This window comes from Pelophylax lessonae, assembly GCF_965119305.1.
Source record: "Pelophylax lessonae genome assembly, chromosome: 12".
NCBI lineage: Eukaryota > Metazoa > Chordata > Amphibia > Anura > Ranidae > Pelophylax > Pelophylax lessonae.
Window position 1 is genome coordinate 83,679,700 of NC_138779.1, and position 12,270 is coordinate 83,691,969.

The 12,270-nt window shown below is 42.3% G+C and overlaps 1 protein-coding gene across 3 annotated transcripts in view; it reads right to left on the minus strand.

Annotated features, from left to right (window-relative positions):
• Positions 1-12,270, minus strand: part of PRKCZ (protein kinase C zeta) — a 572,887-nt gene that overhangs the window by 216,406 nt on the left and 344,211 nt on the right. For all 3 annotated transcript variants that reach the window (XM_082273173.1, XM_082273174.1, XM_082273175.1), the window contains one exon: positions 7,502-7,633. In XM_082273173.1, the coding sequence (XP_082129299.1) occupies positions 7,502-7,633 (132 nt within the window). The remainder of the gene's footprint in view (positions 1-7,501; positions 7,634-12,270) is intronic.

The window sequence follows — 12,270 nt, forward strand, 5'->3', positions numbered from 1 at the left end:
AAAAAAAAAACAGGCATTCAGGAAGCGGCAGTAGCACCTCCTGAATTTTTGTCAGCCACTTCCATGCCACCCTCTAAAAACAGTAATTCCTTACCAAATTACTGCTGCCCGGTCATGTGTCCCCATCTGCTGAGAGAACCCTTAGTTCCATCTGTCCATCTGTACTCCTGGAGCAGTTCCCCTTATTAAGGCTACATTCACACCTGAGCGTAGCGTTTTTCGCACGTTTTTTACCGCGATTTTACCGCGATTTTTGCGGCGTTTTTTACCGCGATTTTACCGCGATTTTTACCGCGATTTTTGTGCAGGCGTTTTTAGATTGAATAGAGATCAATGGAAAACGCCTGTAATCTGCCCAAAAAGAAGCTCATGTACTTTTTTGAGCGTTGGGCGTTTTGTATACAGCTTCAAAACGCTCAGATGTGAACAGGGGCCATTGAAATGAATAGGATTTGTCTTGTTGGGCGTTTTGAGAGCTGATCCTAGAGCAGAAAAACGCCCCAAAAACGCCCCAAAACGCCTAGATGTGAACGGAGCCTAAATCTATCACCTCACCAGTAGCGCTGGCTGCAGTACAGGCGACATCATGAGCGACGTGCATCAATGGGCCCCACCCACCTACACCAGTGAGGCCTGAAACTTTCTCATCCTCTTTCTGCTCTCTTTGGGAAGGAGGTTTCATTGTGTGGTGCAGCCTAATTATGTCTGCCAAGATCAGATAGATGGCTGTTGAAGGGAGGCGAGAGAGCAATCCTCTCCTCCTGCAGCTGTTGCGGCCACTGCTATGCACTCTGGTCTCCAGCTGAATGACAGGAGTGACAGCGGCACTGATCCTCTGGTCATTTTGGGCACCGACAAGCTCCCAGCGCCCCCTTTCCACAGAACGGCACTGCGCCCAGGGCAAGTTGCTCTTCGCCCTCACCCTGGTCTCGGCCTTGGTTTTATTCCTTTTTTTTTTTTTCTAAATTTTATTTATTTATAATTTTTCCTTATACATTTACATACATTCATGATATCAAACACTATTTACATTGTAACAGAGGTTTATAATAATTAACTCCAATATCTTTCCCATAATAGGGGAAGGTTATACATCAATATAAAGCAATCATAAATATTCCCCTTGTGGCCGAGATATCTATACCTCTTTTCTAGTCTAACCTCTGTAGGACCACGTCCAAAAACATTATACAAAAGACAAAACACGGTAAGGGGGGGGGGGATGTGAGAAAAAAAAAAGGGGGGGGAGGGGGGGAGAGAATGGCTGGTTTAGGGGATTCTCTCTGGGCACTAAATTTCCTAGACCCTCATACATGATTCTGTCTTCTCGAGATTATATATTCATTCCAGTTGTTCCATATTAGTTTATATTTTCCTAATTTATGATTAGCATTTAATACCAAGTTTTCTAGTCTGTTTACCTCTTCCACCTTATTAATCCACATGTTCAAATCTGGTGGTTCCTCTTTTTTCCACTTTAAGGGAATGCACATTTTGGCTGCATTGAGTAAGTGTGGTATTATTGAATATTTGTATTGGTTTCTTGAGATATTAGTTTTGTGGAGGAGGAAAAAAGATGGGTCCATTATCAGTTGATGTTTTGTCAAGCTTTGTGTAATTTCATAGATCTGTTTCCAAAATGTTTCCATTTTGGGGCACGACTAAAAAATGTGGAGTAGTGTCCCCTCACCTTCTCCACACCTCCAACATCTATCTGTATTCATTGGTGATATTTTATGCATTTTTACTGGGGTTTGATACCATCTCGATAGTATTTTAAAGTTCATCTCTTGTATTTTTGTACCAATGGATGTTGAATGGGCCATCTGATATATCTGCCTTCTCTCAACCTCCGAGAAAGTTTTATTCAATTCTTTCTCCCATTCGTTCATGTAAGTTAATTGGCTATTATCTCCACTATCACTCAACAATGAATACAGTTTAGATATGGAGTGTAATAATGTCCCTTTTTGTACACAAATCTCTTCAAATTTTGTATATTGTAAGTCCTCCTCGTTAAGCTTTGGTAGAGTCCCCAGGAAATGTCTAAGCTGGATCGCTCTCCAGCGATCCAGCCGAAAATCCCCTAGGGGGTCCACCAACTCCTTCTCCGTTGTCCATCCCTCCGATTTCATATATTGATCCACCTGAAATAGACCTCTTTCCCTCAACTCCCTAAATGTTTTATCTTGATATCCGGGTGTGAACTTAGGGTTACCCAAGACCGGAAATATGGCAGAATATTTTCTTGTCAATTTATATTGTTGGAAAGTTTTTGTACAGGTCTTAAATTGTATGGCCTATAATCGGGTGCATTCTCATAGGGGCTGGCAAGGAATGGCTACAGAACAGAGCTCTTTCCAGTGGGATTTCAAATTGTGCCTGTTCCATAGTTGGCCATAATTCTGTATTTCTATGGCGGCACCAGTCCACAAATATACCCAACTGTATGGCCTGATAATACCTCCTCCAGTCTGGTACTGACATGCCTCCTTCCTCTTTTCGTAGTGACATCACTCTCTTACTCAATCTGGGGTGCTTAGATGCCCATATGAATTCCTTCAGCATACTGTCTATCTGTTTGAAATATTTCTGTGGTATGGAGATAGGTAAGGTTTGGAAATAATATAAAAATTTTGGTAGGATAGACATTTTTACAATATTACATCTAGCCCACCATGAGAATAGACCCTTTCCCCAATTTTGTAGGAGAATTCATGTAGATTTCAGCAATGCAGGATAGTTTTCATCATAAAGTTGGGAGAATTTGGGTGTTATTTGTATGCCCAAATATTTCAGTGCTCTTCTTGTCCACTTCAATCTGAAATTCGAAATTAGCTGTTGCTGTAATTCTTGTCCTAAACCCACCCCCATTGCCTCCGATTTATCTACGTTTATTTTAAGATTGGACATTTCTCCATACTTTGCAAACTCTCTTAAAAGGTTCGGGAGTGAGATGATCGGGTTGGTGAGAGTGAACAGCATGTCATCCGTGAAGGCTGATATCTTATATTGAGTTTGGCCGATTTTAATACCTGTAATATCTGGATTTGATCTTATTTTGCACAGAAAGGGTTCCAATGTCAAAATGTATAACAGTGGTGAAAGGGGACATCCCTGTCTAGTTCCATTCTGAATCAAAAAGTCTTCCGACAACACGCTGTTCACTCTCACCTTAGCCGATGGGACCGAATAGATCTGCATTATCCAGTTTAATACAGTCTCATTCATGCCCACAAATCTCAGTACCGCCATCATGAACCTCCAACTTACTCTATCAAAAGCTTTTTCAGCATCTGTACTTATAAATATACTTTTTATCTGTTTTTGCTGAGCTACGTATAGCAGGTTTAATGCTTTTATTGTATTATCGCGAGCTTCTCTTGTCGGCGTAAATCCTACTTGATCTAAGTTTACCAATTTCGTTATATGATTTTGAATTCTGGTAGCTATGATTTTTGTAAATATTTTCAAATCTGTATTTAATAAGGAAATTGGTCTGTAGCTTGAACAGGACGCTGGGTCTTTTCCTTCCTTGAGTGTTACTGTTATATGTGCTTGTAGAGTATCTCTTAATATTTTCTTACCTTTACCCCATGCGTTAAACATGTCTACCATGAATTTCTTTAATTGAGGCGCAAACTTTTTGTAGTATTGGATTGTATATCCATCAGGGCCTGGTGCCTTCCCATTTTTAGAATTTGAGATTGCTGTAATCAATTCATCTTCTGTGATCTCAGAGCCCAGTTCCTCTCTCTCACTCTCTGATAAGCGTGGCATCTGAGACGCTGCCAAGTAATCTTCTATTTGGGAGGGCCTCAGGCTCTGGGGCTGCAGGTTGTATAATGACATATAATATGTTCTGAATTCTTGCGCAATCTTTTTTGGTAGTATTGCCTTCTGACCTTTCTTATTTATTATTTGTGGGACAAAAGTATTTAACGTCTGCTCCTGAAACGCTCTTGTTAGGGATCTCCCACATTTATCTCCCATTTCACATGTGTTTTTTCAACTAATCTGTAGCGCCGATTTTGCTTTGTAGAAAAGTATGTCATTAATTTCCTTCCTTACCTCCATCAGATCATTTTTCATCGTTAAAGAGTTGTTATGTTTATGTAGTGCTTCTAGTTTTTGGTTTTATTCCTACCCATTTTATCCTATCAATATTTTTTTGCAAGCAAGGTCTCCAGAACTGGACGCATTTTACATTTATAAACACTGAAAACACTGAACCAAAGTTTCCACCACTTTGACCAATCTACCAGCAATGCCAAATCATGTTCTAAGTTACAGACATCTCCAGGGATATCAACCCTATTGAAGACCTTTGTGTCATGAGCAACATACAGGCCTTACCCACCAAACCTAAAATTATATCAGTTACATATAGATTAAATAGACCAGGACCGAATACAGAGCCCTGTGGTACACCACTAGTGAAGGGTTTCAAATTAACACCATTTACAATTACACTCTCATACAGCGCTCAGCCTAAATGAACACACCCCCAACAGATTTGTTTACTTTCCTTTCAGAATCAACATAGATACTACAAAATACTCCCACAAATGCAGACCATTGATTGCAACCAAGATTTGTTAATTTACACACACAAAAAAGTATTTTTCCTAACAAATTCATTCAAGACCATGTTGCAAAAATGAATACACCCCAATGAATGTCTTAGTAGCAAAGCTACATTTTAGACCACAAAATCATAATTAACAAGAATTCAACAACAGGGGTGTTGAATTATTTATTAAAATGTGTCCAGACAGACAGTTTATTATAAAAAGGACATTACTTAAAGAAAACCCCTTCCCATTTCATGCTGTCCGCAATGGCATCACATGGAAGAGAAATGTCACAAGGCCGAGAAAGAAAATCATTTCTTGGCAAAAGAAAGGTCAGGGCTGCAAGAAGATCAGCAAAGCTTTACTTATCAGTCAGAATTTTGCTGCAAAAGTGATAAAAAAAATTAACAAAAATGGAACTGCAACCATCCCACAGAGATGTCCAGGCCGCCCCCAGAAGTTAACACCTCGACGGGCTCATCTGCCCAGGGTCAGATGAGCCAGAGACTGAGTTCCTGGAAGATTTCCACTTGTACAGACCACAAGCATGAAGAAAAACAGCATGTATTGTGTCCAGTGTAAACCCTCATGTGCTACCAGTGTCTAGAGGAGGGTCGATACCACAGCTAAGAAGTCAAGGCTCTGGAGACAATGTCGAAGCTGCACACAAAGGTGGGGGGGGTTTGGTTCATGTGTCCCGGGCGCCACCGCCGGAAATCCCCAAATGGAATGCGAGTCTTTGCCTGGCTCTCACCATCACTCCTTCAACGCCTTGCTCCTCTTTTCCGCCTCTAGTGCCGGACCTTCTCGCAGTGTCTTGGAAATGTAGGGTCTCCAAGGCGTCACCAAGAACCAGTGTAGCTACCCCGGGTCCTGGAGGGTGTCATGCAATGCACAGCAATGCGGCTGCTAATGCCAGTTGTGCTAAAACAGCCCCGAAGGAGGCCACCACCATTTGTGGGCAGTGCGACCTCTTCTAATGTAGCCATACCATCTCCACTGTCATCCGTCCCAAGGACCACTGGCTGAACACCTATTGCTACTATCTGCCCAGGGCCAGATGAGCCAGAGACTGAGTTCCTGGAAGATTTCCACTTGTACAGACCACAAGCATGAAGAAAAACAGCATGTATTGTGTCCAGTGTAAACCCCCATGTGCTACCAGTGTCTAGAGGAGGGCTGAATCCACAGCCAGGAAGTCAAGGTTCTGGAGACGATGTGGAAGCTGCACACAAACGTGGGGGGGGGGGGGGGGGGAGGCAGCACAAGTCTGGGGGAGAGCTGCAAAAAGGGAAGAGGGGATGGGGGTACACAAAATGAGGGGGAAGAGGGGCATGCACACGATATTGTGGGAAAGGAAGCTGCACAGGGTGAAGGAGGTGCACAGGGTGTGGGGGGGGGGGCTGAAGGAAGCTGCACAAGGGGAGGGGGGAGTGCACAAGATGAGGGGGTAGAGGAGAACAACATGAGGAGGGGTGCACAAGAGGATGTGGGGGAGGAGGGGTGCACAAGAGGATGGGGGGGTGAAAACTGCACAAGATGAAAGGAGGATAGGGTGAGAGAGGGGGGTATCAGGGGTTCTGCAAGATAAAGGGTAGACGGAAAAGTTGCACAAGAGAGTGGGGGTGGGGAGAAAGCTGCAGAGGGGAATGGGGAAGCTGTACAAAAAGAGTGGGGGCATAGGGGGGGAGTTACTCAAGTGGGTGAGTGTGTCACTTGTTTTCAAGGTCAGTGTGGGAGAGAAAATGAAGTCTGCCTCCAACCCATGGCTCAGAGAGACCCTTGCACGCCCCCCTCCCCTGCAGCTTTTCCTTGGGCTTTGCTCCTTCCTGTCCCATAGTGGCTCTTAAGTTCTGTGGTGGTAGCTCCTCCAACCACCCAAACCCCCTGGACCTGGGGAGCAGGGGTGCATCTGGCCCAAGTAAGTGAGCACTAAAAGCCGGATGGATCTAGAGGATGGTGGGGCTAGCTGCTTAGCTACTGCTTCTCCTGGGACTTTTACTACTGACACTCCACACCACTGTGCTCTTGGGGGGGGGGCCTCAATCAAGCCAATGTCAGCTAGGTGGGACCCATCAATAAATGCAGAATGATCACATGGCCCCCCAAGTTGCCCACCCAGCTCCCCTCCTCTTCTGGGGGAAGGGACCAGTAAGTATGTAATTTACCATTCCTTCCTTTTGTTACTAAATGCAGTGAGTGATTGTTACAGATCACGCACTGTGTTCATCGATAACTGAAGCATAGTAAACTGTGTTTGTGAATGATGGAAGCCACTCCGCACAGAGCACTTCCCATGCAATCACTGCCCAGTGCAGCAGAGAAAGGAATTTAACAATCTGTATCCTCAGGCCCTTTCTCTGTCTCGAAAATGAGACATCAGATGTCTGTTTGAACCTGATATTTCACCAAAGACGCCCCAAAAAAGGCTATGAAAAAAAATTGTAAAAAAAAAAAAAACTATTTTACAAATAAAACAAAAACTACTAAAACCGTCCACTGACCTACTGACACCAACCTCTGCCTTACAAACATCATCCTCCTTTGGATGGGGGAAGGGGCATCAAGTCTTTGCCCCAGTTAAAAGAATGCCTAGCTTTGCCACTGGTTCACACACGTCATATAAAGTATAGTAGCCATTTACCTGGAGTTTAAATGTGGAAATAATGCCTTTTTTTTTCTTTTTAAGAAAGAATATACTTGTACATGTGTATTTTAAGGAGACAATTTCGTATTTAAATTGAATAGAGCAGGTTTTGGGTGGGTGGAGATATTGTCTATGTAGTACACACTGGATGCTGAGAAGCCCTACAAGCTGAGGCGTTTGCTAAAATAATACATTGCATGATTCAGTGGGGTCATACCAACAAGCTATTAAACCAGGTCTGTGTTTCTCCACAGAGCCCAAATGACACAAGAAAACTTACCATATGCTTCTTGCAGGTCAGTGGGACAAGTATGTGACAGCGTTTATGGACAAGCAGTTTGCAGTTGATACACTTGTAGCCTTGCCTGCCAAGGCCCCATATCCTTTCACTGCACTGGCCACAGTAGGCTTTCTGGAAGCAGAAGACAAAAAGCATTCTTACCATAAGATTATTTACACCAGTTATTTAAATTGGATTGACACTCAAATGTTAGCATAAAGGTATGCCAAGCATGCTGTGGTTAAATGATAGAGAATAACCGAATGGCTGAAATACTTATCTTTCTTGAAGAAAGTGCGGCTATTTGTTCCTTTCAATGCCGATCACTTCTCTAAAACCTAGTCACTTGGTCATGTGATCTCTTCTAAAAATTGAAGATCAACCAATCCAAACAAATCCTCTCCTTTTTGTAAAAAGTACATGAGCAAGTGCTTAGGTCTTAAGAAATGTGGCCATGAAGAGAGAACCTGCAGATAAAAATACAGTGCTTTCGGAAAGTATTCACAGCACTTCACTTTTTCCACATTTTATGTTATGGCCTTATTCCAAAATGGATTAAATTCATTATTTTTCTCAAAATTCTACAAATAATACCCCATAATGACAACGTGAAAAAATTTTGTTTGAAATCTTTGCAAATTTAATAAAAATAAAAAACGAAAAAAAAAAAAAAAATCACATGTACATAAGTATTCACAGCCTTTGCCATGGCACTCAAAATTAAGCTCAGGTGCATCCTGTTTCCACTGATTATCCTTTATATGTTTCTACAACTTGATTGGAGTCCACCTGTGGTAAATTCAGTTGATTGAACATGATTTGGAAAGGCACACCTGTCTATATAAGGTACCAAAGTTAACAGTGCATGTCAGAAAACAAACCAAGCCATGAAGTCCAAGGAATTGTCTGTAGACCTCTGAGACAGGATTGTATCAAGGCACAGATCTGGGGAAGGGTACAGAAACATTTGTGCAGCATTGAAGGTCCCAATGAGCACAGTTACCTCTATCGTCCGTAAATGGAAGAAGTTTGGAACTACCAGGACTCTTCCTAGAGCGGGCCGCCGGCCAAACTGTGTGATCGGGGGAGAAGGGCCTTCGAACCTGATGGTCACTCTGACATGGCTCTAGCGTTTCTCTGTGGAGAGAGACGAGCCTTCCAGAAGAACAACCATCTCTGCAGCACTCCACCAATCAGATAGTATGATAGGATGACCTGATGGAAGCAACTTCTCAGTAAAAGGCACAAGACAGCCAGCCTGGAGTTTGCCATAAGGCACCTGAAGGACTCTCAGACAATGAGAAATAAAAATCTCTGGTCTGATGACACAAAGATTGAACTCTTTGGCCTAAATGACAAGCATCCTGTCTGGAGAAAACCAGGCATCATTCATTACCTTGCCAATACCATCCCTACAGTGAAGCTTGGTGGTGGCAGCATTATGCTGTGGAGATGTTTTTTTTTTTTTTTAGCGGCAGGAACTGGGAGACTAGTTAGGATCGAGGGAAAGATAAATGCAGCAATGTACAGTTATCCTTGATGAAAATCTGCTCCAGAGCACTCTGGACCTCAGACTGGGGTGAAGGTTCATCTTCCAACAGGACAACGGCCCAAGCACACAGCCAAGAAATCAAAGGAGCAGCTACGGACAACTGAATGTCCTTGAGTGGCCCACCCAGAGCCTAGACTTTAACCCGATTGAACATCTCTGCAGAGATCTGAAAATGGCTGTGCACCAACGCTCCCCATCCAACCTGATAAGAGTTTGAAAGAGCCTGCAAAGAAGAATGGGAGAAACTGCCTAAAAACAGGTGTGCCAAGCTTGTAACATCATACTCAAAAAACTTGAGACTGTAATTGGTGCCAAAGGTGCTTCAACAAAGTAACGAGCAAAGGCTGTGAACACTTATGTATATGGGATTTTTTTCATTTTTAAATTTGTATTCAATTGTCAAAGATTTCAAACAAACTTCTTTCACGTTGACATTATGGGGTATTGTTTGTAGAATTGTGAGGAAAATAATGAATTTAATCCATTTTGGAATGAGGCTGTAACATAAAATGTGGAAAAAGTGAAGTGCTGTGAATACTTTCCAGATGAACTGTACATACTTGCTTTCTATATCTATCTTAGCAATAAAGTTACCATAACTTGATGTTAACATTCCAGTATAGATACACTTTATGGATGAGCCTCCTGTATCACCACACCCAATTAATCAGCTGTATACTTGCTATGCCTTCCAAATTGCTGCAACTTTACTTTCTGTAGAATACCCATACATTTTAACCACTTCAGCCCCGGAAGGTTTTACCCCCTTAATGACCAGGCCATTTTTTGCAATTCAGCACTGCGTTACTTTAACCACTTTACCCCCAGCCCTATTTCGGACACTTTTTGTTCACAAGTTAAAACCAGTATTTTTTCCTAGAAAACTACTTAGAACCCCCAAACATTATATATATTTTTTTAGCAAAGACTCTGGAGAATAAAATGTCGGTCATTGCAAAATTTTTTGTCACGCGGTATTTGCGCAGCGGTCTTTAAAACGCCATTTTTTTGGAAAAAAATTGAAAAATCACATTTCACTAATTTTAAAAAATACTAAACAGTAAAGTTAGCCCATTTTTTTTGTATATTGTGAAAGAACATGTCACGCCGAGTAAATAGATACCAAACATGTTACGGTTTAAAATTGCGCCCCCCCGTGGGATGGCGACAAACTACGGTCAATAGAGATCTCAATCTGCGACGCTTTAAATTTATTTAACGGTTACCAGTTTAGAGGTAGAGTGTAGCTCTTTTTTTTAAATTATTGCCCACGCTCTGGCGATCGCGGCAATACCTCACATGTGTGGTTTGAACAGCGATTTCATTTGCGGCTCGACTTGCGTATACGTTTTTTTTTGTGCGCGAGCTAACGGTGACGGGGGCGGCTAAATTTTTTTTTTTCCTATTTATTTTTTCTTTTTTTTTAACTTTATTACAGGTTTTAAAAAAAAAAAAAAACCTGATCACTTTTATTGCTGTCACAAGCAATGTAAACATCCCTTGTGACAGCAATATGTGTGACAGGTACACTTTATGGAGGGATCGAGGGTCAAAAAGACCCCAAACCCCTCCACTACACTTCCCTGTATGCAAAACGCCAAAAACGGCATTTTTGCATACAGCCGTTTTTTAAATCTGCCGCCTTTTGCGGCACAGTAACCCGGATGTGACGTCATGGACGCCGCCTCTGGGTTACGTCATCGGGGACCCGATCAATGCCGTTTCCGGCATTCATCGGGACTCCATCCAGCCGGCGGACGTGCCGGCTGGGTGCTCGGGGCTCCCGGTGGGACGGGAGCCCCGAGCAAAGCCGCGGAAGGCGGCGGGGGGGGGGACGTCCCCTCCCGCCCCCCCGGGTAACGATCGAGCGGCTCCCGAGCCGCATCGATCGTTACCGACGGAAAGCCGACCGCCGGCTTCAAACAACGGTACCGGGATGATGCCTCTAGCTAGAGGCATCATCCCGGTATAACCACTCAAAGTCAGCCGACGTAGATCTACGTGGCTGGTCGTTAAGTGGTTAACAGAAAATTGCACGGACGTGCGACGCTGTACCCAAATACAATTCATGTCTTTATTTCCCACAAATAGAGCTTTCTTTTGGTGGTATTTGATCACCTCTGCGATTTTTAGATTTTGCGCTATAAACAAAAAAAGAGTGAGAATTTTGGAAAAAGAAACACGCCATATTGTTTACTTTCTGTTATAAAACATTCCCAATAAAATGTTTTTTAAAATTAAATTTTTTTTATCGGTTTAGGCCAATTTTTATTCTGCTACATATTTTTGGTAAAAAAAATCCCAAAAAGCGTATTTTAATTGGTTTGCGCAAAATTTATAGCATTTACAAACTACGGGATAGACTTTTTGATTATTATTTTTTTATTAGTAATGGCGGCGATCAACGATTTTTAGCAGGACTGCGACATTGCGGCGGACAGATCGAGCCCCTAACTGACATTTTTTGGGGACCAGTGACACTAATACAGTAATATGAAAAATATATATAGGAATCTGCGCTACTTCTCAGTGGGCGGAGGCCCACTGCGATTAATATAAATACCTTGTGTGTTCAAATAATAAAAAAAATCCTTCACTGTGCTTAACTGAAAACAAAATGCATATATCCCACATAAAGTGACTATGTGCAGAATACAGTGCCTTGCGAAAGTATTCGGCCCCCTTGAACTTTGCGACCTTTTGCCACATTTTAGGCTTCAAATATAAAGATATAAAACTGTAATTTTTTGTGAAGAATCAACAAGTGGGACACAATCATGAAGTGCAACGAAATTTATTGGATATTTCAAACTTTGTTAACAAATAAAAAACTGAAAAATTGGGAGTGCAAAATTATTCAGCCCCATTACTTTCAGTGCAGCAAACTCTCTCCAGAAGTTCAGTGAGGATCTCTGAATGATCCAATGTTGACCTAAATGACTAATGATGATAAATAGAATCCACCTGTGTGTAATCAAGTCTCCGTATAAATGCACCTGCACTGTGATAGTCTCAGAGGTCCGTTTAAAGCGTAGAGAGCATTATGAAAAACAAGGAACACACCACCAGGCAGGTCCGAGATACTGTTGTGGAGAAGTTTAAAGCCGGATTTGGATACAAAAAGATATCCCAAGCTTTAAACATCCCAAGGAGCACTGTGCAAGCGATAATATTGAAATGGGAGTATCAGACCACTGCAAATCTACAAAGACCTGGC